The sequence below is a fragment of the Hoplias malabaricus genome, chromosome 5 (assembly GCF_029633855.1).
Source record: "Hoplias malabaricus isolate fHopMal1 chromosome 5, fHopMal1.hap1, whole genome shotgun sequence".
Lineage (NCBI taxonomy): Eukaryota > Metazoa > Chordata > Actinopteri > Characiformes > Erythrinidae > Hoplias > Hoplias malabaricus.
The window spans coordinates 16229804-16256129 of record NC_089804.1 but is presented as its reverse complement, the minus strand read 5'-3'; the positions used below and the strand labels follow the sequence as shown (position 1 = coordinate 16256129).

At 42.5% G+C, this 26326-nt stretch overlaps 2 protein-coding genes across 4 annotated transcripts in view; one reads left to right on the top strand and one right to left on the bottom strand.

Annotated features, from left to right (window-relative positions):
* The first annotated feature begins 607 nt into the window (after nt 1-607).
* mfsd5 (major facilitator superfamily domain containing 5) lies at nt 608-4712 on the top strand. The gene is made up of 2 exons (XM_066671408.1): nt 608-883; nt 1280-4712. The coding sequence occupies exon 2, from the start codon at nt 1393-1395 to the stop codon at nt 2836-2838; it is 1446 nt and encodes a 481-aa protein (XP_066527505.1). The 5' UTR covers nt 608-883; nt 1280-1392; the 3' UTR covers nt 2839-4712.
* Nucleotides 4713-4807: 95 nt separating this feature from the next.
* The window catches only part of gdap1l1 (ganglioside induced differentiation associated protein 1-like 1), a 23092-nt gene continuing 1573 nt past the window's right edge, over nt 4808-26326 (bottom strand). For 2 of the 3 annotated variants that reach the window (XM_066671412.1, XM_066671413.1), the window contains exons 2-6: nt 15957-16149; nt 9162-9335; nt 7192-7286; nt 6197-6311; nt 4808-5914 (exon numbers count right to left, since the gene is read on the bottom strand). In XM_066671412.1, coding sequence (XP_066527509.1) covers nt 5571-5914; nt 6197-6311; nt 7192-7286; nt 9162-9335; nt 15957-16062 — 834 coding nt within the window. In that variant the 5' untranslated portion in view covers nt 16063-16149 and the 3' untranslated portion in view covers nt 4808-5570. Of the gene's footprint in view, nt 5915-6196; nt 6312-7191; nt 7287-9161; nt 9336-15956; nt 16150-23579; nt 24168-26326 lie in introns of those variants that run through there. The other variant, XM_066671410.1, reaches the window with a different exon arrangement.

Below are 26326 nucleotides of genomic sequence, written 5' to 3'. Positions count from 1 at the left end.
TATAAGAATGGCTTAACATTTTGTCCAAGCTCCTTATTGACATTCAGATATATTTAAGTATGTATACGTTTTCTGATTGGTAAAACAATGCCATGACGAGAATACATATTAATTTCTTCCACAATACAACACACAAGTAAATTTTTTTTTTCATGTGGACATGAAATGTTTTGTGTCTAGGTGAACAGGTGGTTCAATATGGGTTTGACCCCAGTGGCATGCCATACTCCCCATTGTCTGCTTACAATGGTTAGGTTAGGGATGGTTAGGGGTTTTTTGTGGTCAGAGTAACAGTATAACAATGTAACAGGAGCTGTAATACATTGTTCACATAAACCATAAAAAAAGGCAGAGAGGGTCACATTTTTAGAGAATCATACTACTTTATATTTTTTTAATAAAATGTTTTATGGATGTAACCAAATACTCAAGAATGTAAGATGATGTATCTTCGAATGTAGGAGTAGTCAGCTGATTTATTTATTTATTTACTTATTTAGAGAAACACTACATTAAAAAATAAACGAATAATAGTTAACGAATTACTCACTCTGTTACAGTTATTGGGTGAATTTTGCTCATATTGCGTCCCATATTCCTCTGACGTCACCATGAGGCGCTGTGGGGTCAGGGCTGTGAAAAGCGGAAGTGACCTGGGTCTCGATGTTGTTGGGAGACTTTTGATCTTCTTGTGAGGGAATGGAGGATGGAGCTTGGGGAAAACAGCTTCTCCGAGTCTGTCCAGATAGTGAGGACCGAGACAGCAAGGGAAACTGGCCGGAGTTGATGTTTATTCCCGGGTTTACTTCTACATTGCGGACACTTGCAGCTAACGTTAGCCGGCAAAGCTAACAGGGTCTGTGTGGCTGATCAGCTGTGCAAGGTGAATTCAGTCAATATAGTAAGGCGACTCTCGAATTTAGTGAGGTCTAGTGGGATTATCGTTTAAAAAGTATAGAAAACATGAAAGTGACAGCAACAGTGGTGGTTATTGTGTTTGTCAGTTCAAACCCCTGTGTAAGCTAACGTTACATGTCCTAGTTACACTCTGAGAGAAGTAGTTCATATTAATATATAAACTAAAACGATGTATTTGAGCTGTTGTGGACCGCTTTTGGGCCTATAAAGAACTCACCTTTTTCTGATTTCCACCATAGAACCATGTATACACTCCATTACTCTGTGTGAACAACCACTGCCTTTACTAAAGACTGCTGGAAGAAGCTTTTCTAAGGGTGTATCATATAATTCATAACCTTTTATTCTGTTTCTGTTACAGCTGAAATGAATCTCAGTGGCATAAGACTGTGAAAAAGAAAAGAAGAAAACCCAGAAAGTGGGCTGCACCACTGGTCATCTAGAAGCAGCCAGAGATCTGGTAACAGTCTTGCAATGTTTGTGACTGCTTATCTTGCGCTTGTGGCTCTGGTGGTCTTGTGCGTGGGTCTGGAGCTCGCTGCACGCCGCCTCTCCTCGCCACAACCCTCACAGGTGACTGTCGCCAACCCAGCTTTCTGCCGTTTCCAGAGACTATTTCTAAAAACCTACCTTCTGGCCCTATGGGCTGACTGGCTCCAGGGGCCATACCTTTACAAGCTTTACCGCCATTACAGTTTCCTGGAGTCTCAGATCGCCATCCTGTACGTGTGTGGGCTGGCCTCCTGCGTGCTCTTTGCTCCTGTGGCCGGCTGGTTGCCCCAGGCTCTTGGCAGGAGGCAGACCTGCCTGCTCTTTTGCTTGGCCTATTCTGTGTGCTGCCTCACCAAGCTCTCACAGGACTATTTTGTGCTCATTCTGGGACGCATGCTCGGAGGGCTGTCCACTTCCCTACTGACCACTGCCTTCGAGTCCTGGTATGTGCACTGCCACATTGATATGCATGATTTTCCTAAGGAGTGGATCCCAGTGACTTTTGGCAAAGCTGCAGACTGGAATCATGGACTGGCGGTGGGTGCCGGACTTGTGGCCAACCTGTTCACGGAGTGGTTGGAACTGGGTCCTGTAGCCCCTTTCCTGCTCGCCATTCCCAGCCTGGCTGCCTGTGGCTGGATGGTATTGTCTGAATGGGGGGCAGAAGAAAACCAGGCAAGGGGAGACAGAGACAAGAATGTCCCCCTGCTAGGCCCTCCCAATGCCCCTCAGGTACGTGTATCTGCTCACGCCCAATTTCGGCGCAGCTGCTTAGAAGGCCTACGCTGCCTGCTCTCGGACCGCCGCGTTGTGCTCTTAGGTGGGGTGCAGGCTCTCTTTGAGAGTGTCCTGTATATATTCGTTTTTCTCTGGACCCCAGTGCTGGACCCTCATGGACCCCCGTTAGGCATCGTGTTCTCCTGTCTCATGGCGGCCAGCATGGCAGGCTCCACGCTCTTCCGACTAGCTACATCGGCCCGTTATCGGCTGCAACCCGGCCACCTGCTGTGCCTGGCTGTGCTGCTGGCCTTCTTCTCCTTCTTCATGCTGACCTTTTCTACAGCTCCAGGCCAGCCCAGACCTAAGGAGTCCCTCCTGGCTTTCCTGCTGTTGGAGTTAGCCTGTGGGCTCTATTTCCCCGCTGTGAGCTTCCTCCAGGGCCGGGTGATCCCTATGGAGCGCAGGGCTGGTGTGCTGGCCTGGTTCCGTTTACCGCTCCACTTGCTGGCTTGCCTGGGGCTGCTGGCCCTCCACGGAGAAGTTTCAGGGACCGGAGGAGGCGAGGCAGGCAGTGGAACAAGGCACATGTTTGCAGGGTGTGCTGCAATGATGCTGGCTGCTTTGCTGGCTGTGGTGAGCCTCTTTACCCTGGGGAGGAACGATTCAGACCTACGACTAGAAGGGACCAAAGGAGAGGGGGAAATATAAGTGGAAGGAAGACTGCACTTGGAACTTAGACTTGAAGTCTAAATAATATTTACAATGTTGCTCTACTGCAGAGCGCTGGCCAAAGCTGATGTTGTTTTTTTCATGTTTGTTTGGTGACTTCAGGGCACCAAGGGCACATCATTGCCCTTCTTTCATGTTCCAAGGTCAATTTTGTGTGAATCAATAACAATGTGGTGGGAAGGAAATGTGTTTTTTTTTTTTAAATCACTTATGTTTGTAGTACATTATAAATCATAGACCGCTTAGTGGGTTTCATAAACAGCAGAAAGTATATTCAAATTCGGGAACATCTGTTTTTGATTATACTAAGTTAGACATTGTACCTGGTGAAAGGTCATGTGGTTTTTACCAAACAATAAAAGTCATTCCAGCAGCACTGAGGTAAAATGGTAAAATTTGAGGTAAAATTTTCTGTAAACATTATTTTCTTCTTTGGATTTTGCAAGAACCTTGAAGTTTACCCACAAAGTTGAGCAAAATTAGGTTTGTTTAAACTGTATGATAACTTGTATCGCTGTACAGGTATTCCACAGAGACACTTGATCTCATGATTGTATTAAAGATATATGATCCTTGAATTCCAGGCAGTAGTGTGTCAGATATGGCCCGACAAATACACAACCAAACCAAACACTTGTTTAAGAATCAGCAAAGCTATAAACAAAATACCACCGTAGCTCGTTCAGTCGTTTCTTCTTTCTTCAAAACCTCTGTCCAGGACTCGTGCAGCAATCAGGGCTTATGTCAAACAAAACAAGTATAAAACCATACACCCAGCAAAACTGGGGACTGTGTGGACTGTTTGGCTTGTACTGACAGCGGCGATGTCTAAATAGGTTTCCTTTTCAAGCTCATCATATGAAACTGTCTAATGGAAACAACACCTCTTTCTGTTAAGCATTTTCATTTATTGTAATTGATGGCAACTGAACCAATTAAGGCTTATGAACAAACATCGTAAAAAGCACCGTAAATAAATGCATATCTGAAATATAAAAATAAAAAATAAAAATAATACATCTGTTGTGAACTATAATGGCCACAGTTCAGTAACTTTTTACTCCTGTAGATTCTGGTTGAGGGAAAGCTGTACTGTTGGTGGAGGCCATGTTTGACATTAGTGATATACACAGTTCAGATCGCGTTTGTCATGTTCTTCACAAATTGCCTCATTGTGTTAAAGATGTGAGGTGGGGGTACATTTCCACAGTAATTTATGGCTTATCAGGTGGTATATGTTGCATTCCTCATACAGTGTAGTGTACAGTGGTAGTGGTACGTTCATCTGGACCTTTGACAAATACATTTCACATTTACTACTCACTTTTCATTAAGTCAGTTACTTCTGAACTGTTCGTTAGCTTCTTTGATTCTCAGGAGCAGACGAATGCCCTTAAAATTCTAAAACAAAACCGTCTTTCAGTTTCTTTGGTTAAACGCAACGTATTTCAAATTGTTCTGATTTGTAAGAATTTGGGATGATAATTAAACTTATTTTCTAAGCATTGTTCGTTTTTGCAGCCCTAAATAAAGACGTTTTTTACTTTTAATTCTTATCTTTGAACGTTAACAGCGTTAGTATTCTATCACTTCTGTTTTTTGGGAAGAAAGCATGTCTGCAGAGAATTTCATCAGCATTCATCAGCCACATCATACCAACTAATATAATAAAAAAACAAAAACAAAGCCACAATCAAAAACCCCTGGAACTGAACTCTGTTAAAAGGTCGACCATAACCGTGTTTGGAAATTCACAATCATACATGACAAGCACTCCAAAAATGTTCCACAAAGTACCACAGCGCTATACAGTTTACTGTTTCCCTCTGCTCTAAAGTACATGAATGTGCCAGTGACGTTTGTGGACTCACATCTGTTATAACAACAAAAACAGTAGGTCAAACGGGTCTTACAGACCTGCAGTTGGAGAGCCATAGTGTGTGTCGACTGCATTGCCTTCCTTGAGGTCTAAAAATATCCACCCCAGCATTAATAACACCCACCACTTACTTTTTAAACGTGACCTTAATTATCTCACAACACAAGTCAGCCATCAGTCTCCATTCATCCAGGTGCCAACGTTGATGTGATACATTCTACTAAAGAAAATTCTAAGTGCCTCTGCACCTACACTGAGTGAGAGTGAACAAATGTGAATTCCATATTAAGTTTGGCAGTATCTGGCTGCAGCAGAAATATCATAGTGTTCCTTTAATTGTCAGGGTTTGAATGAGAAACCCTAAACCAATGGTAGAGTAAAGTGCAAAAAGGTGAATGCCTAAAATATGAGATACAGCTAATACAGTGTTAAGGAGAAAGTGTCATGCTAGAGTAATTAGGCATATGATGCTATAAATGGGGGAAAAAAGGCAGGAATTTGTAGTGCTTTTAAATTGGGTGGTGATATTTCAATTAGATGACTATAATCAGGCTGTATGCAAGCTATAAATTAACGCAAAACCCTGACCTAATTGGTGCATGTTGGGAGAACGAAAATTAGAAATGAAAAGGTTTAAAGGCATTGATTACCAGAAAATGTGCTGTTAAGAAGAATTCCTTTTTCATGGAATGTTCTTATTCTCTTTGTTCACCCAGATAGTAGTGTGTTCTCTGCACAGCGTATTTCTCCTGCTGTCGTAAAATATCTGGTACAGAAAAAGTTGCAACATCACACAAATACACAGACACGGACCACAACAGGAGGGCATTCACTACATGTATTTCTTTTTTAAAAACCAATAGGCAAAATAGCCCATCCCCCCTAGGGACCCCATTAAGAAGGAGGCCCCAAAGAAGGACGGCGGCTTCTTTTTTACCATTCGGAAAGCATTGGGTAGAACTGCTGATAGTAAAGTAGTGTGGATGTCTCCCAGCACCTTGCGGAAAGCATAGCGCTTCTGCACCCGATCGAAAAACGACTGGAGGTTGGGTCGACTGCCGTCCTCCCAGTATTTCTTTGAGAGTCCCAAGAACTTGAGCCTGTGCAATGTGGCCCCGAGAGATATATCAGCTAGTGTAAAGTCTGGTCCACAAAGCCACAGTTCACACTTCTGACCTGTTGGAGGACAAGGAGAGTGGAGTCACAACATGGAAGTTTGGCAAATTCAAAACAATCCTTCTCTTAAAGCTTAAATCAGCCATTTTTACCACGACAAATCTTTCAAACTGCTTAGACACACAGTATTTTCTCAGACTGTAAACCCTGTGTAGTGTCCTGTGTGGTGCCATTTAAACACATTCTGTTTCAGCTTGAATGCTACCAAAGCAGACTTCCATGGCCAGAAATTAAGCAGCAGATCACGTCTGAATCAGTATGTGTTAACATAAAAAAACTTACCTTGATATTCCAGTTTTCTCTTCTCAAGTTCTGCTTCCACTTGGTCTAGCACCATTGCCAACTCACTAAGGATCTTCTTCAGGTTGTTCACATTGTCATGGTCCAAGATTTTTGCCTGGGAAAGCAAGAAAAGTCTGTAAACATATCCTCCATGCAACCGAATCTTCTGTCCTGGCATTGGTGAAGATGTGTTTTAGCCTTTTATGCTTCAGTGACGTCAAGCATGAATGTGACTGATAGAGAAACGAATGTTGTAAACCACACTCTTGTTTGACTTCCTCTCATTTCACTTCTCATTTGAAGATATAAAGGTGATTTTGACCAAGGCTGGCTGTACTGATTTAACTGAAGTTCAACAGTAATATCAGGTCATATCTATAATGGAGTTAGTAGCTAACCTAAGATCAGTTTGTATTATAACTATCTGATCTAAGAAATTGGCTAAGGACTGTTCAATGTTCAGTAAATTCATAATGAAAATGTCAAACCAAATGTAGCAGTAGGGTAAAACAGACATTTTCTTTAAATATTCATTCATTCATTATCTGTAACCCTTATCTAGTTCAGGGTCACGGTGTGTTCAGAGCCTACCTGGAATCATTGGGCGCAAGGCGGGAATACACCCTGGAGGGGGCGCCAGTCCTTCACAGGGCAATACACACACATTCACTCACCAATCCACCTACCAACGTGTGTTTTTGGACTGTGGGAGGAAACCGGAGCACCCGGAGGAAACCCACGCAGACACAGGGAGAACACTCCAACTCCTCACAGACAGTCACCCGGAGCGGGAATCAAACCCACAAGTCCCTGGAGCTGTGTGATACTACCTGCTGCGCCACCATGCCGCCCCTTCTTTAAACATTGTTTTCTTTTCTAACGCTTTTCTAAACTTTTCTATGCTGGACTCATGAACGTTAAGCTGCTTTTCAGTCATTACTGTGTCAGATTGTACTAGCTGAATTCAATAACCAAAATTCGTTCCCCAAACTCACCATGAGTTTTTTCTGCTTGGAGAGGTATGGCTCTGTCAGTTGTGGTTCCTCGTGGTCTAGCTTCATCAGTTCAGATGCTGCATTGGCCAAGTGTCCTTGGAGGGATAAAAATCACAGTTATCTCCATAGCTTCACATTCTTAAGCTTTGTTTACCTACGTGCCGAGGATCTTACGAGGATGAGTCATTTCATTTGGATCACTTCATGAATAAAAACAACAAGCAAACAACTGTAGGTCCGACCAGAATATTATTGATAAAAGTAACCCATCCATGCTATCTCCATTAATTAGGAAGGCTATAGCTGTCCCCAAACTTTGTTGATCACCCCCAATTTTACATGAATGCAGAAGACACAAAGGTAAAGGTGGACCCTTCTAGATTTAAGATATAAAAGCTGCAGGACACTCGAAGCGTTCCATTGTGAACACTGCAGAGGGCAGGAATGGGCCATAATTTTCCTCCATGTTTTAAACAGACTTGACAACTAATTAAAGATTTTAATAAGATTTTAACACAGGAAAATCAAATCAATGCCTCAGATAAACATCATCCTGCAAAGGGACTCTATCCAACAAAATTTGCCATAAAGGAGATTTATTAGCAATTATTCAGGGCTTCCACAACCTAATAGACTCCACTGAAAAACTTTGGGCTGGATCACAACTTTGACCTTGATTTATTGCCCTGTTCATTGTGTGAGGTCTGAGTAATGTGGTTTAGAAAAAGTACGGCAGATTTAAAATCAGTCTCTACATAAAGCAGCTAGCGTCGTAGCATTACTGTGGCTCCTGCCACAACATCTGAAGCTCCCCTTAGTTCCATGTCCTTGTGAGAAACATCAGACGGAAAATATAGGGCCACCTTTTTATTTGTATTTTACTCCTAAAACTACACTCACATGTCTGAAGTGGATTCAACACCACCCTTCGATGTCATATCTTTATGGATCCCATATATATGTTAGATTACGTGTTAATTGGCCATGGTTTTCTAAAGGCAACGTGCATGATTTTAATTTTTAAAACATTATTAAATTCTAAGGATGTTTCCTCACCATTTGCTAGCTCTCCAGTCTGTTTGTGTGCGGGAAACTGGTCTAATGTGTGTACAAAGTCCCAGTGTCAGTAAATGGCTAAACGATTAATGGTATGCTAGTGTTTCTCTCTCTTTGCTCACGGCAGAGAAAACATCTGGAGGTGTTTAGACAAACGAGACGCTTCCAAACATTTACAAAATACAACCTGAGATGAGGATATTGCTCAATTCCTGCTCCACAGCTGTGTAATATTGACTTATTTTCGAATTAAATTTGGAACCAAATTCTGGAGAGCGCTAACTGCATAACAGTTCACAGACAGAAAGGGTTACTGAACAACTCGAGTAACAAATGAGATTCTGTGGAAATTCAAACATTTTGTCGCTCAAAAATACATTTCCACCTTAAAAGACACATAGCTTTTGAATGTAAACAAACCAGAGAAAACAGCAGTTTCCCAGAATCGTCGATGTTGCTTTTAGGGCCATTCATTCATTCATTCGTTCATTCATTCATTCATTCAGCCATTGTTTGTAACCCTTATGCAGTTCAGGGTCACGGTGGGTCCATAGATTACCCAGAATCACTGGCCACAAAGTGGGAATTTAAGGCAGGGAACACACAAGACCCATCCCAGACAGAGACCTGAGGTAATTATAGAACCCAGGACCCCAGGTCCCTGGAGCTCTGTGTCAGAGACACTACCATTTTGTTAATAAAATCATGAAAGATGACTTCTTATGTGGATTACCAGGTAGGACAAGAGGCAATGCTGGACTTTAATGTTGAATGGTCATTAATGAACTTATTACTGAACAACTTATTCTACAATTGTCATCTCAGCGCAGACAAGTTTTTAATGATGGCCTCAAACCACCATCTATTCTACGAGCAGGAGTTCCCAGAAAACACTTAATTGTTTCATCACTTACTACGTATTTCAGCAGTGGCGTACTTTGGGATCATGGAGTCAATGGTGAGTTCTGGGTGGAGGATGCAGCCGTGTGTGTAGGCGTCCATGGGCAGGCCGTCCAGAAGCTCTCTGTACTGCTGTACCCGGGCGTACATGGGACTGCTTTTATCTGGAATAAGCTGGGCTACCGTTTCTGTGGAAAAACACACACACAGAGTTTTCAGGGTTAAGTTACAGACTACAGCAAATGTAAAACTTCATGTCAGCGTGTCTGACCCTTCTTCTCCCCTCACAATGCAAATAGGCTTCTGTAAGCTAACAATGACAAACCTATACTGTTAGCATTCTAATCCAAAACATTGGAGTTGTCCAGTGGCTCTGTGATAGCAGTGGTTCGAATAGAATGGTTTGCTGGTTTCACGTGTCCTGAAGGTGGCAGTATTGTGTGACTGTGGGAGTCCCAGCTAACAGTGAATAAGATGACAAGTAAATTGTGGAGAAAATTGGGTAAAAATACAAAAACATATCAATTGGAAATTGATATGAAATTGGAAATTCATTAAATAAAAAATGTATCCTGTGAAGAAGTTACAGCGCACTATATAAGTTCCAGTTCTCTCTATAAACTATACGTAAATAAAGCAACACACCATCACCCCTCCTTCCCTTCTCTTTCTTTATTTAGGCCCGACATAAATGCAGTGCGTAGAAACGTTTCATACATCACTGTCTTCGAATATTCTGGTACATTCTGACACTGAACCCAATATTAATCTCCAATAATATCAAATCTATGTGTATGCATTCATTTGTCCCGAATGCTGCATTGTTCACTCTGAGCATGCAGCTTGCTTTAAAGCACCTGCTGGTGCTGTGACACAGCGATTTTTCTATCACGCTCACCCTTTATAAAATGCATATTGTTTCCGGAGTTTCACATAGCGATGCATAAAACAAACACATTTGAGAGAACTTTCTGTTGCATAAGTACAGCATTAGGACCCTAGCTCATTGTGCATAGCAGCCAGTTTGATGGGTTTTTTAGAAAATGAAGCACTCCATAGAACTAGCTTTTAACTCAGTATCTTAAAACCACGAGTGAATGAGGCACCCGCCAGTTCCATGAGGTGATTTGCATGTAAAAACCTGACCGTAATGGATGCTGACTCATTTAGCTTAGCATCCATTTAGGCAGGTTTGTTAATGCAAAGCACCAGTTGGAACTTGCTTGGTAACAAAAGTTTGAAACCAGTTTAGAGGTGTAAACACGTTTTGTTGTTGTTGTTTTTTTCTATTTATTCTATTTCTCAGACACCTAAGCACATTACAACATTTGGTCATAATTTCTGCTTCACTTCATTTGCTGCAACAGCGATCCTTGATTGGGGTGAAATCACTGTAACATACTACCTCACTTTTTTAGTGCTTTATATTGTACACTGTATTTAATGACGTAAAAGCACTACATGTTATAAAACAATACTAAACCAATGCTTGGCCCATTCTGAGCTACTACCACCAAAACAAATGCTAACCCAGGAATACACTTTTGCAGATGCTGCCAATGCTGGGTTGAAACAAATAGCCACATTTAGCCAAAGTTTTGGTTTTAAAACAAACAAACCAGAAGAGATAAAGCACTCTCTATAGTTACAGACAGAATCAGAGTCTGAAAGGGAAGATAGAGTTGAAGCGTCTCAACTTGTCTGCACCTCTCTGTGCTTCGGGACAAGTGGAAGGCCTAGAAGCACCTGGCTGAGCTCCAGTCTGCTGACTAATCAGCCTTTGCCCTGCCGGCTGTCCGGCACATGTCCACCAGACTCAAGAGGAGATGTGAAACAGGCTCAGAGAGCAGCCGCAGAACTGTCCCCTGTTGCTGAACTCTGAAGTTCTTGGTCCCTCCCAATGGCACTGCACAAGTCAGTGTTTAGCCTGCAGTAATGGGAATGTTCAAAACATAGACTTTACTCAGTTTTACTCAACATTATTTATTCGACACCAATTAGTGTCTTTGCACTGAAGCTGCAAGAGATGGAAATGTATACCTCAACAATTAGCGTTGCTATGTCTAGTGCAAACCAGGAGAAACATGGCAGATTGGGGCTAATGAGGGTTGCAGTTGTCAAATGGGACAATTCGACTCTCTCTTTTACTGTGTAGAATGGCCCTCACTTTCACATAACTCCATAGATGGTTCATTCCTTAATTTCTTTAATCACTTTGTCCTGTTCAGGGTCATGGTGGTCCTGGAGCCTTCCAGGAATCACTGGGAGACAGGCAGGAACCCTGGACAGGGTGCTAGTCCATCTCCAAAATAGCAACTTTATAGGAGGTGTAAAAGACTTTCGTTCATTCATTCATTATCTGTAACCCTTATCCAGTTCAGGGTCGGGGTGGGTCCAGAGCCTACCTGGAATCATTGGGCGCAAGGTGGGAATACACCCTGGAGGGGGCGCTAGTCCTTCACAGGGCAACACAGGCACACACACACATTCACACACACTTTTGCCACGGCCAATCCACCTACCAACATGTGTTTTTGGACTGTGGGAGGAAACCGGAGCACCCGGAGGAAACCCACGCAGACACAGGGAGAACACACCACACTCCTCACAGACAGTCACCCGGAGGAAACCCACGCAGACACAGGGAGAACACACCACACTCCTCACAGACAGTCACCCGGAGCAGGAATCAAACCCACAACCTCCAGGCCCCTGGAGCTGTGTGACTGCGACACTACCTGCTGTGCCACCGTGCCACCCTGAGTAAAAGACTTTCTATATTATATATAAACGACTATATTAGGGCTTGGAGAACTCTGCACAGGGTGAAAGCCTGCAGCCTCATGGAAGCACAGTGTCAATGCAGTACCTTGCTTTCTTTTATGCAAAAAGACACGCCCTGATAAGACCCTCTTAACAACAATGCTCCCTACTAAAGGAACATATTCAGCATATTTTTACACAAGCATAAAAGCTGCCATAAACCTTATACACTTGTCAAAAAACATAAGCACATTCAGCAAGAAGCAAAATTTTATTAACCGGACTCAGGCACCTGCTGCTTAGTCCAGGTTCACACAGGTTCCATTACACAACGCTACACACTGAAGCATGTTGCAGTTCTCCAGTGAAGTGTGTGCTGCTATTTCTATCGTCCTGTCAGCAGTCAATCTTTAGGCTCTGTGTTCCCAGAGAGGAGTGGCCACAGTCCATGCTGCCAGACTTCATTACAAATTAAAGCACAAGACAGCCCCTCCAAATCAGGTCATGGCTGGTGGTTCCATATCCACCACATAGCTCAAAGCCATGAGGCGCTGGCACCAATCACAAGACCTTTACTGAAGAATATCGATTTACACTCATTGTACCCACATAAATTTGGTGACTACAAAATTTGAATTTTCTTTCATTTCTTTCGTTCAGAAAACAGGACCAGGAATTCCTAACATGGGCATACATTTGGTTATAAGGGGGGGAAATGAACAGTTACATTTCTTAAGAGGATGGCAAAGTACTGCTGTTTTAAGGTCAATGGTAATTGACCAGTAATATCAAGGATAGCCTGTAGGTGCCTATACATGGGCATAGTGGCGTGATCTTATCTAACAGATTCTTAATGTAAAACCATGACGAAGATAAACATTTATTACAAAGGTATTTTGGAGATAGACAGGATCAGTGATCAAGCCCAAGTAACTTAAGGTAAAATAAGAAACAAGCAAAAAAAATTATTAGCAAAATGTTCAATGCATATTATTATTTACTATTTTAAATTATACAGTTATGTTTACAGTCATTAATAGGGAGGAATAATGTTGTGGTTTTTTTTCCAGGAAATGGAGAGTTGTCCTCCAAATCCATCTGTGATTTCCACCCCATTCCAAATATGGGCATGATATGGGCAAATAACACAACAATGACAGGGCTTCAGTAGTCTATGGACTCTTCGGCCTGCTGAGTACTTTCTTTTAAATGGTTCACATGCATCTGTGAGGCACAACTGGGGCAGGTCCTTTGGAAATAATATGTAAATAATCTATTAGTGTGCACACTGAAGCGAGTAATCATAATCGCTCAAATCCCTGCTCCTTTATTAGGCAACCCTGACAAACAAAAATGGCCATTAGGAGGTTCCACGTGGCATTACTTAAAATAATGTAAATGTTAAGTCCCCAACTGTACTGAGATAGAGGCTTATACCTAAAAAATGAATATTTCTGGCTGGTCAGTGTTTTAAAAAAAAACAGGAATATCATATCTGGGCATCTAAAGCTCAAGGGTTTCTCAAGCAATTGTCAAGAGTATGTACCCGACCACTACTCCTGATGGACACACTTCATTTTGGCTTAAATTAGCTGCTAAAATGAGAAATTCTGCTTTGCATATTATCCACCCAGAAATCTCCATTTATTTTTTCATGTATTCTGATCGGGGTCCCTGAGGGTCTGGATACTAACTGGAATTGTTGGGCACAAGGCAGAAACCATGGAGCCAGTCCATCTCAGGCCCAGAACACTTCATTTAGTCTTTATTTATGAAGCTACTCCACTGGGGGGAAGTTACTTGAAGACTACTGCCTACTGGTTATCTCATTTAGCACTGCCTACATGGACGGATGATCGTGAAAAGCCTTGGGGGAGAAACTCGGAGAAGTGACCATGTTTCATTCCTCCTTACTTGCATTCAGAATTACAGTGCTGAAAATGCATTAAAAACATGTACAGAATAATTTAAGCACCATATAATACAGGAATTCTTCAAAGGCATCCAGTCATAGCTAGTCAAAAGCACATATTAGAGCTCGGTGACCATGCAGGATGAATATGTGCTTGGGCTTTTAGCAGTGAAGTAGTTCCTCTTCACCATCAGTCACCTTCCTTTGCAGTCCTCGAGGGCCACTTGCTCCAGTCTTCCTTATCCAACTCATGCAGAGCTTATTCATTAGCTGATGAGCTAAATCAAATGTGTCAGGACAGGAAGACTTTCGGTGCTCTTACTCCTTCAAGATCAGAAATGAAGAAATGTAGCTTAGGATAGGCGATATCAGTCAGGAAATCTATTAGCAAGACTTTTGGGTTTCTTCTAACATCACAAATCTCTTACTCCTAGCGATGGGACATTGTAAACATGTCAGCTGCTGCCTCTCTTGTTCATCTGTTGTTTTATTCTACACAGATTTTATGACTATCTAGTGCCTACTACAGCAGGTTGCTCATTAAGTTGTAGTAACAGATGGCAGCCAAACCAGAAACTGTGGATGAACAGCAAGGTCCATGTATGGCAAAGAGCCGTTTCAAAATCCCCAACGTCATTTTAAAGGCCATTCCATTATTGTATCAGCTCAGGTGAAGTTTACAAGATGAGACTTTAAGGGCTAGGGACTGAGTGATTATATAAACCAATTTTATATAAAAGGACAGTGCCTTGATAAAGACTGGGAGCCATGTTTGACCACTGATATCAGGAAATGTCTCCAGTGCCAGCAAACAATTTGATCTTGACGACATATTAGCAAAGCCTCTGGTTTCTAGTCATCAGACATCCTCAACATCTATGGACCTGCTCTACTAATGCCTCAAACCAATCACCATAATATTTATGGTACAATGACGCTTTCCTACCGTATGGTATCTACCCTACTTGACTCCGCTCGGCTCTACTCGCTTAGTAACTGGGTGGCTTTTAAACTATAAATCCCCACCCCCCACATCAGTAGCCAATGTCATAACGCATGGTCCCTAATGGGAGCCACAGGCTTTGGAAACCACAGCAATCTCAGTGATCAAGTTAAGTGTTGTTTTCTCATTGATTGAGTGTTGTTGTTTTTTGGAACTGAACATAGCTCCGCACCCAAGTTCAGATAAAAACAAATGTGTTATTTGTGCTGGATGTCTGCATTTTGGTGTGTGGATGAGTATCTCTTGCCACCTAGCACTCTTCAAGGGTTGTTCAAGTCATGCTTAGTCCTATTCAGGTTCCAGGAGCCAGCAGGGACTAAAAATAGACCCCGGTTCCAGGTACCAGATTCGCCTGAATTCATTCATTCACTGGAAAAGCAAAAGAGCAGAGTAGAACCGAGATGTGTCAAGTAGGGACCATGCAGAGGATAAGTGCCAATAGTCACCACATAGCCACTAAACCATAGAGACCTAGTGATTTTACCCCTGTAGTTGGTGCTTTGAGAGTTGGTTCATTGCTCAAGTAAATCCTTTACTTAAGTGCGCCAATTGTCCAATGATCAACAGAGATCTTCTCTGCTGGAGAAGAATAACACCTATCTGTGGATGCTCTGCTGATTTCAGGCTAAGCCCAACAGACTTGGGATATTAAATATGCAGCTTTATCCTGGACTGCTGATTCTGCTGATTGCTGATATTGACCTCAAAATGCCTGAAAGAGCATCTGCCAGCCATCCCTATCAACACTGGGGCCCCTCGGGGCTTTGTGCCTCCTTATCCATAATTGTGTACCCACAGACAGCACCACCACTGTGATTGAATTTGCCTGACACAGCTAATATTTAATTAAGATGAATCAGCTTACAGGAAGTTGCAACCTGCCTGCACCCCTGCAGCTTCTGAACATGACGCAAAACAGTGTGTGAATTTTTGAAGCCCGATTTGCATTTCTTTCAGCATCATCATTTGAAAGAATAATTCTGTTTCGTCTTACAGACCATGACCAAACTAAACCACTCAGCCCTCTGTCCAATGCCACCCATGTTATCCATGCCTCAGGTAACACTGGAGGTAATAGTTTTCTGTTGCACATGCGGTACTCTGTTAGGATATTTTGAATCTAATGCTCACCACCCACAAAGTTGGTCTCTAAGTACTCGATGATCTGGTTGTAGTCGCTGACGATGGTGTCTCCATGGATGAAGACAGGCACCTCCTCTCCCAGGTTGAGCCTCATGAACCAGGGCTCCTTGTGCTCAGTCAGAGGGAGGCTCACGTCCCGCTCCTCACACAGCAGACCCTTCTCGTTGATCACAAGACGCACCTGTCAGAAAACACAGTCCAGTTCAAAGCCTGGGTCTTACATATAACAGTACAAATGTCTGACATTGTTCTTTGTTTTCTTTTCATAGATACCACTCAAAAGTTATTACAGGTGTCTGGCTGCAACTGATATATCGGAGATAACTACATATAAACAGCCATTAAAAAACACAGAACTAGCAAGAATATATTCATAAATAAATACACTATAGACTTTAATTCATTTTAAAAGAACAATGCTTTTAAGAATATATTTTTAAAAATAGATTTGACCAACTCTATTGTATGTTTGTTTAGCCGTAAATGCATTGAAGACATAATCTAAACAATGCCTGTGTCTGTTCGGTGGATATAGAATGTCTGTCCATCCATCCATTATCTGTAAGCGCTTATCCAATTCAGGGTCACGGTGGGTCCAGATCCTACCTGTAATCATTGGGCACAAGGCAGGAACACACCCTGGAGGGGGCGCCAGTCCTTCACAGGGCAACACACACACTCACACACACAGTCACTCACACACTCACGAGTCGCCAATCAACCTACCAACGTGTGTTTTTGGACTGTGGGAGGAAACCGGAGCACCCGGAGGAAACCCACGCAGACACAGGGAGAACACACCACACTCCTCACAGACAGTCACCCGGAGGAAACCCACGCAGACACAGGGAGAACACACCACACTCCTCACAGACAGTCACCCGGAGGAAACCCACGCAGACACAGGGAGAACACACCACACTCCTCACAGACAGTCACCCGGAGGAAACCCATGCAGACACAGGGAGAATCATTATTTTTATGTCAAAATTATGCAGTACTTTTCAATTATGCTAGTATATAGATTTTCCTGGGTGGGCCAAACTACCCTGAAAAAGCAGCCCTTGTATGAGTGCATAGCTGAGGACAAAATGAGCTTGAGCTACCCTTAACTAAGACACAAAGTGTCTGTGACGCGAAGCAGAATACCACTCCCTTGTAGAGCAGTCCCTAATCGTGAAGGAGCATATGAGAACTAGCTCTCCTTGTGATGCAGCTACTAACTGTGAGTGCATGAGTATGTGTGGATGAGTAAGTGAGTATAGGCCGGAGCCCGTAAGAGGTTTCACGTCCCAATATAATACAACACCATGTACAAAATTAACTATTTCACAACTGTGAAAGCTAACGATTGCAGAAATAACTGCAATTAGTACAAGCTCTTGCAAATCAGGCGATTTTCTAATCACAGACAGGTCTGCATGACGAGTCACGTTGGAAAATGCTTTCATGTCAATATTCCCAACCATTTACCGATTAATAACATACAACTTAGGGCCTCAAAAAAAAACACCACTCTCATAGCAATCCTGATGAACTAGATCCATGTAATTTTCTTTGAAGGGCATTAATTCCACATTAGGCTTTAGGGATTTCTCTCCATGGCCATAATTAGTCTGAGCACCACAGCAGACTGAGACTAAAGCACAGAAAAGTGGTGTGGTTTCCAGATAGCGTTTATAAAGATAAACAAATTGCTTACACATTTTTATCAAACACATCTCAGTTTACACTGATTTAATACAAACATAAAGTGGTGAAACACGTAGTTTCACTGTCACATAGCTACAGGGTCCAGGGGCTTGTGGGTTCAACGCCTGGTGACGGTATGTGAGGAGTTTGGTGTGTTCCCCCAGTGTCTGTGTGGGTTTCCTCCCACAGTCCAAGGATACGGATGTGGATTGGTCATGCAAAATTGTCCATAGGTGTATGTGTGAATGCATGACACCCTATGATGTTTTAGCGCCCTGTCCATGATGTGTTCCTGCCTTGCGCTCAATGATTCTAAGTAGGCTCTGGACCCACTGCAACTGTGAACAGAATGAAGCAGTTATAGAAAACGAATACAAAAACCTGCCTCACAACCGTAGAAATAATGTTATTTACATTTAGCTGTGTACGTAAGCACCTAGCGTTTACTCTGACAGTGTAACTACTTTGGGAAGGCTACAGACTAGATGCTGGAATGGCACTCAACCACAAGAGCATTAAGAAAGTTGCATGTTTGGCTTTGGATCATAAATACCACTTCCACACATCCCATGACACTGAATGACTCCAGAAAACATACTGTCACTGCTCCAGAGTCCAATGCTGGGGGCTTTATACATTTTTAGTCAACGTTTGGTATAGGGCATGGTGACCAAAGACTCATGTGCAGCTGCTCCTGTGTGTTGAGTTAATGCTTTCCAATTGAGAATTGAAAAACAAACTGTGTGTGCAAAATTAAATGTCTTTTTCCAGACATTATTATTGTTAGCAATAGTAGTATTATTCAAATAAAGTATGGTTGTTTTATGCTAAACCTATTCACATTCACAGGACCATATTTACAAGGCAGGATCCCACAGTCCTTCACTTGTTAGTTTTCTTCGTAGCAGAGAGTATTAGCTAGTCTAGTACAGTGGTTCCCAGCCCTGGAATTACACCCTTGCACTTTAGAGTTTAGATATTAGCATCCAAACAGGGCTAAACTACTCTAATACTATATTACATAGAGCATGTAATGGTACACTTTGGCTCTTTTGTAAACTACATGAAAAAGATGAAGAGTGGTCTTTCTCTCCTTGAATATCCCTGACTGGTCATATTTTTTCATGTCATCTGAGATTTCCTCTTACATTCCAAGTCCAATAACACATACAAGAGGAACGATCCATGTGTGAAATGAATTCAAAATCAATAAACCAAAGGTAACTTCATTTGAATTACAGTAAATCCACTGTACTCCACATTGCTGCTTATTACAGCAGTAACTACAATGGGAACAACATCAGTCCACAGCCTAACAGGATCTAGATACTATGCTATTGAACATTCTTAATTCCTACTGGGAAGAAATAAGGGAATAAGGGCTCAGGAATGGATGTTTCCTCACCATTTGTTAGCTCTCCAGTCTGTTTTCATGCTCAAAACTGGTCTGAGGTGTTTACAAAGCCCCAACATTAAAAGAATTGTCTCTGTCCGGTATGCTAGGCTTTCTCTCACTCTCTCTGCTCATGGAAGAGCGAAAGCATCTGGAGTTCTGTAGACAACAGAGAGAACTTCAAATATTGAAAAGCATGATCTGAGATGAGGATGTTGTTCTATTCCTGCTCCATAGGTGGGTAATATTGACTTATTTTTGCTTTTTCTTTAATACTGACCTATAACAAACTGTGTAAATGTGTGTGTGCTGTATATGCACATCTTATAAACATGTCACCAAAGTAATGTTTGAGTGTGTGTCGCCCTGTGAAGGACTGGTGCCCCCTCCAGGGTGTGTTCCTGCCTTGCGCCCAATGATTCCAGGTAGGCTGCGGACCCACCGCGACCCTGAACTGTGTAAGCGCTTACAGACAATGACTGAATGTTACCAAAAATATTTTATATTTTTATAACAATATCATTCATTCATTCATCTTCTGTAACCACTTTATCCTGATCAAGATCGAGCTGGGTCAGAATCACTGGGCGCAAGGCAGGAACACACCCTGGACAGGGAATATTATACGTGTCAGAATTGTGCTACCCTTCTACTTATTCATTTTATTATTTTTATTATCTTTGTTAAGTAACTATAATTTTCTGGGCTCTTTCTTGATCATATCACTTTTCAAATATCATTCATTCATTTATTCATTATCTGTAACCCTTATCTAGTTCAGGATTGTGGTGGGTCCAGAGCCTACCTGGAATCATTGGGCGCAAGGCGGGAATACACCCTGGAGGGGGCGCCAGTCCTTCACAGGGCAACACACACACACACACACACACATTCACTCACACACTCACACCTACGGACACTTTTGAATTGCCAATGCACCTACCAACGTGTGTTTTTGGACTGTGGGAGGAAACCGGAGCACCCGGAGGAAACCCACGCAGACACAGGGAGAACACACCACACTCCTCACAGACAGTCACCCGGAGCGGGAATCGAACCCACAACCTCCAGGTCCCTGGAGCTGTGTGACTGCGACACCTACCTGCTGCACCACCACTACTTTTCAAATATCATTATATTATATTTTTATAAGAACTTCTTTTTTTAATCTCATATCAGAACCATCCACACCTCTGTAAGTTTAAACACATTTCAGTATTTTAAATCTCCCAAATAACAGCTGAGTACATTTTATTAAAAGTCGTTTCACAGGCCTTCAGCTCAGATGGCATTAACAAAACTAGAACAATACACTTCTGTTTAATTATATTCAATTACAGGTTTCTAAGCATCTTTTACAACAGGTTATTTGAGGAGGGGAGAAGAACAAAGCTTGCATTAGTGACTCTGGAGCCTAAAGCAGATTAATGCTGATTGTCTACAAGCTGACATCTACTCTGCATTCTGTTGTTTTAGCGAGAAAATCTGTTGTCTTAAATACAGCCAAGAAACCATTCACTGATTCACTGAGCTGTAGCTAAGATAACAAGCAAAGGAGCCCTCGCCATACGATGATAACAGCAGCAATTAGCGGATTTCCTTATCCTTATCAGCCAGTGTATGACAGTTCTGCACATTCCAAAGGCCTTTATCATTATATATGAAACAGAAGCCTTTCACAGCCAGACACAGACTTACCTTTAAAGTCACCCTAAAAACCTGTGATTAAGTCACAGAGAACAAGGGGCACGTTTTTATGAAAACTGACATAGACTAGATACTAGCGCTTGCTTCAGTGCTCAGCCCTTTTTTGTGTACAATATTAATCTGTTTTAACTGACAGTAATGCAATGACATTTCTATTTATCCTCTCTGAGGCAGACTATTGAGTCGGCACCAGATGATTCTCCACAGAAAGCTGATCATATTATTTGACCACTTCTGCTTTTCTGAAAGCACCAATGATTCTAACATCACTCTGACATTTTTCATTCGAAACTACTCAGCTTTCTGAGCTATTTTTAATTGATGCACTGGAATGAAACTTTATTAAAGGAAGAGTTACACTGGTAAGAACATGGCATCACACTAAATGTATACGTGTTGTTTCAGGCTAGATCTGCTACATCATCTAATTCATCCTTTTAGTCTCTCCAGTGTCTGATCAGGGTTCAAGGCAATCTTTATTTGATCATTATTCCTATGTTTTTTAAAAGTATTTCCATAATGGATGGGAATTACTACTCGATTAATCAAGAAAGTTTGGAAAATAGATTAGAACAAAAATAAGACAAGCTAATTTACATATAATTTATTGTCTAACATTACTCATTCATTATCTGTAAGCGCTTATCCAGCTCAGGGTCGCGGTGGGTCCAGAGCCTACCTGGAATCATTGGGCGCAAGGCAGGAATACACCCTGGAGGGGGCGCCAGTCCTTCACAGGGCAACACACACGCTCACACATTCACTCACCCGGAGGAAACCCACGTGGACACAGGGAGAACACACCACACTTCTCACAGACAGTCACCCGGAGGAAACCTACGTGGACACAGGGAGAACACACCACACTCCTCACAGACAGTCACCCGGAGGAAACCCGCGCGGACACAGGGAGAACACACCACATTCCTCACAGACAGTCACCCGGAGGAAACCCACGCAGACACAGGGAGAACACACCACACTCCTCACAGACAGTCACCCGGAAGAAACCCACGCAGACACAGGGAGAACACACCACACTCCTCACAGACAGTCACCCGGAGGAAACCCACGCGGACACATCACCTGCACAGACAGTCACCTGGAGGAAACCCACGCGGACACAGGGAGAACACACCACACTCCTCACAGACAGTCACCCGGAGGAAACCCACGCGGACACAGGGAGAACAGACCACACTGCTCACAGACAGTCACCCGGAGGAAACCCACGCGGACACAGGGAGAACACACCACACTCCTCACAGACGGTCATCCGGAGGAAACCCACGCAGACACAGGGAGAACACACCACACTTCTCACAGACAGTCACCCGGAGGAAACCCTCGCAGACACAGGGAGAACACACCACACTCCTCACAGACAGTCACCCAGAGCGGGAATCGAACTCGCAACCTAGGGATGTGGACTGCGACACTACCTGCTGCGCCACCGTGCCGCCGTAACATTACTCATTACCTAACATTACCTAAAACAAGTCTCATTAGCTAAAACAAAAGACATGTGAGAGCTCTAAGACACTGTAGACACAAGTCTGTTAAATGAACACAATGTAGTGATTTTACAGTAAAATTACAGCTTCCAAACCACTGTGATTTGTCACAGACCAGTAAAAGGGAGAACAGAGCCTCTGTCACTGCTACCCCGGGCACAGCACTGCAGAAACTACACTATGTAACTTACGGAGGAGGGTAGGAAACATTTTATTTGCATGTTATTTATATTTATCGTGTAGGGTTAATACACTGTACCTTGTCAAGTCTCGGGCAGGGTGTTGTATATCGATTAATATTTATTATTTAAAATCATCATATTTGACTGGAACGCCTGTACCAATTTGCATATACCCTGCACTGGTCTTAATGCTAACATATGAGCAGACTGTCTGATCTGCTGTCCTGGACAGGCCGCTCTCAATTTCAGCTTCTCGTAACGTCCAGTAAGAAGCTCAATCTCAGTGCCATTGACAGTCACAGTCTGTTCATGATCCCGCTCACTGCTCCCTCATTTTAATGAATTATTCCTGGAGCCCAGATGGAGGATCTGGAGCAAAGCACAGCGGCCTGAACTCATATCTTCACGCTCTGTTATACTGTTTACTGTGTTACACTCCCTATATACACATAGCGGACCAACTGTTTTGAGCTGCAGTTTGTGTAAAGAGACTGAAGATCATTTTCCTCTCCGATGTTTGGTAGTAGCTCTTACAGTGAAGCAGTCACAGAGGAGATGTTAGCTCCCGAGTGACCAATCACAATAATTCAATTCACTTCTGTTTTAACCGCATTAGAATACAGCTTTTTACACTTGGCTTCACCACAGAGTCTCTCAGTTCTGGTCCTAGCCTCAGAACAACAGGCAAGAATAAACCCTCAGGGAAACACAGGGTGCACAACAATAACACGAGAGCAATATGGATACAGACTGCAGGACTGGAGTTGAATATTAAGCAACATAGAAAGAGTCTGGAGTGTTTAAATCAACGTTACTTTAACCAGTGAGTACTAGCCTCCTGAGTGAGACTGAGAATTAATTCTGGAAAACATTTAAGTCTCTGGAAACCACTGACTACTGCTGGGAGTCTACAAATGACACGTTACTAGATGTATGTAACTTGAAGGACTCATAAGCTCATGGAACCCTTTAAGCTATGAGTAGAACACTAAATCCTATCAGCAGCCTACATCAGCACGAGGATGTGAATGAGACCTGTCTGCAGTGTGAGGAGAGAGACCCACCGCATAACATGCAGTGTGCCGCTAAGGCTCTCCTCCATTTTCCCAGCTATGTTTAGTACCTTCTGGGAGCTGAACGACTGCGTCCAGTGGTAGAGCACGAGCCTGTCTTTGGAGAACGGCTTGTGCTCTATGGAGGGTTCGTGGCCGTCTTCTCCGTCCTGGATTTTGCCGTCCTCCTCCATGGCTGAGATGGGCCACCAGCTACAGTTGGTGGGGGTAACGTTGTTGGAAGACGCCATGACAGAGGATGGAGTGCGTGAGAGAGAGAGAGAGAGAGAGAGAGAGAGAGAGAGAGAGAGAGAGAGAGAGAGAGAGCGGGAGGGAGGGATGAGAAAATAGAGGAGATCCGCGAGAAGGAGATTTCAGCTTCAGCACCACGTGTGGGGCATCGTCGACGGAACGCCCTTGGTCCGGTCCGGCGCTTTTCCAAATCAAAAAGCGACTGAACACACGGGAACGGCACGGGAAGGTCTGACGCACTGCATCCATGCAGTGGCGCGCGCGCACACCGAAGCACGGGCGCGATTTAGCCCGTGTACCGTGCGTTACATCACGGAGAACAAACATGCGCAGTGGCCTGTCCCGCGATGATGCTCGGCCCAGAGTTTGAAGGTCAGAGGAGACCACTACCGTGCTGCAGGACAGTGATGAACGGGTGGGGGGAATAAGAACATGTGAACATGATATGTCGTTTTCCTTCTTCCCGGCATTGTTTTGGCACAAGTTGAGCGCGTGAATTAACGCATTTGGTAAAGATTTTAGCTCAATAAAATACCCGTGCCTTACTTCCCTTTTAATGTCGTTCCTTTTAAGCATTTGAAAAAAATAAACTAAATAAGATTTTACAGGCCTAGTATTGCTTCAGGTGCAATACCTAACGTCAACCAGCAGAGAGTGCTCTCTTCTCATATCTCTCCATGGTGCTGAAAGGGGATGGACGACAATATAATGAAGACGCAGGAGTGAACTGATTATATCTATTATCTTTAGATAAGGAGGATGTGCTGAAGAGAGTCAGCTAAAATAAATAAAAACCGGAAGCTATAAATCAAACGAAAAGCACAGTTTCCAAAGTTTCCAAAACACAAACAGGTTCTGTATTAGACCTGTCCACATCCGTTATTTTTTTTTTTTAAAAAAAAGAGATTTTCCTCTCTACGTTTCTGAAAATAAACACGACCAGACGAATACGAAAACGGCTGCATTAAAACGCATTATCACTCTGTACTCCCTATGTAGTGCACTAAGCAAGGCAAGAAATAAGTGAATCTAGACGTTAATAGTGCATTATCTATTTATATACAGCTTCATTTTGTATGGGAATCTGAAACCTAGTGCTAGCTGCATATACACTGAAGATTTCACTATATAAGTAAGGTATTTGCATTTCAGCCCGAGACAGGCGTACGCTGTGACGTCAGCGTTTCCGTTTTATTCGTCCAAAATAACCGTGAAAAAGGTGGGGGGTTTTTTAATACCCACACTGGAGAGCGTTTTCGAAAACCTCCGTTTTAGTGACATAAAATGCTGATTTCATGTGGATGTGGAGACCAAAACATAAAGATAAACCTAAAAAATAAATGTATCCCTGTTGACAGGGCCTTAGTTCAGAGTTAGCTTGATGCTATTTGTAGCTCACTAACACAACACTAGATTTCCCGGTTTTCTTTCCACAGTCATCATTTTCACCCCGAGCTAAAACCTCCCCAATCACAGTGGCTCTAATCTGGGAAGGTGAGAGTAAACACAAGCTTGTAAAACGTGTAAAGCCAACTATGTACTCTTCTCAAACTGCTCTTAACCCACCACTGGACAACTTAACACGCTTGGAGGAGAACACAAACCACGCAAATCTGCTATGCTAGCTATAAAAGACACCTTCACTGGTAGTGCTGTGGTTGTGCTGAGAGGAGGACTGCCATGTTACACACACAGATGGCAATGCCACTTGTTTACTCGGAGCCACTGATGTATTGCAGGACACTGAGGATAACATTTTAACATAAGCTCTGCTAATGCTAGTTATGTAGCACATAAATCTGAAATGTACACCATATTAAAATATTGAGTCTTAGCTGCTAGACATTTCAGTTTCATGCATCTGGACACATTTGAATGTTTGTAATCTTTAACTTTACATTAGATTAGTTTTTTTTTTTTTTTTTTATAATATCAGCAAGACAGAAATGCCACAACAATCATTAAATAAAAAATAAGAATCAGAAATAAATCTAAAACAAATCCATACATTTTATTTAATGCTATGTGGCCAATCCAGAGACCCTTATTCAGAATGATTATTTGTAACTATATTTATTAACCTAAATACAGTTTTTAAGATGAATAGTAAATGGACTATAGTAACCCAAAATGTACTTTTTATTTGTAATTTGAAAGTTATCTGTAAAAGTGTCCATGAGCAGAAGAGGTCGCTGTGGGCTCTTTTTATCCTCATTCATCAAACTCCATTGATCATGGTCCACTTTAAAGTGATGTACAACACAATTTCAACACCTTTGTAGTGTTTACAACGTGACCACGTAAAAACAGGGTTATATGAAAGTTTCATGTTTAGCCAGTGAGAAATATCTGATGGCTTCATCTCATGTATTAAATGATGAAGTACATTAAAAATACTTTTTCGCCATTATGAAAACTATAAAAGATGACGGGATAATGGATTCTCGAATGTTTGTCAAATTGTCATGAGGTCTAATGCCCTCTGACCTTTTAGGTTCTTATAGAATAATGGCGTGAAGGTTTACACTATTTTAAAGTGCACTCATTTTGTCACAGGCATTCAACT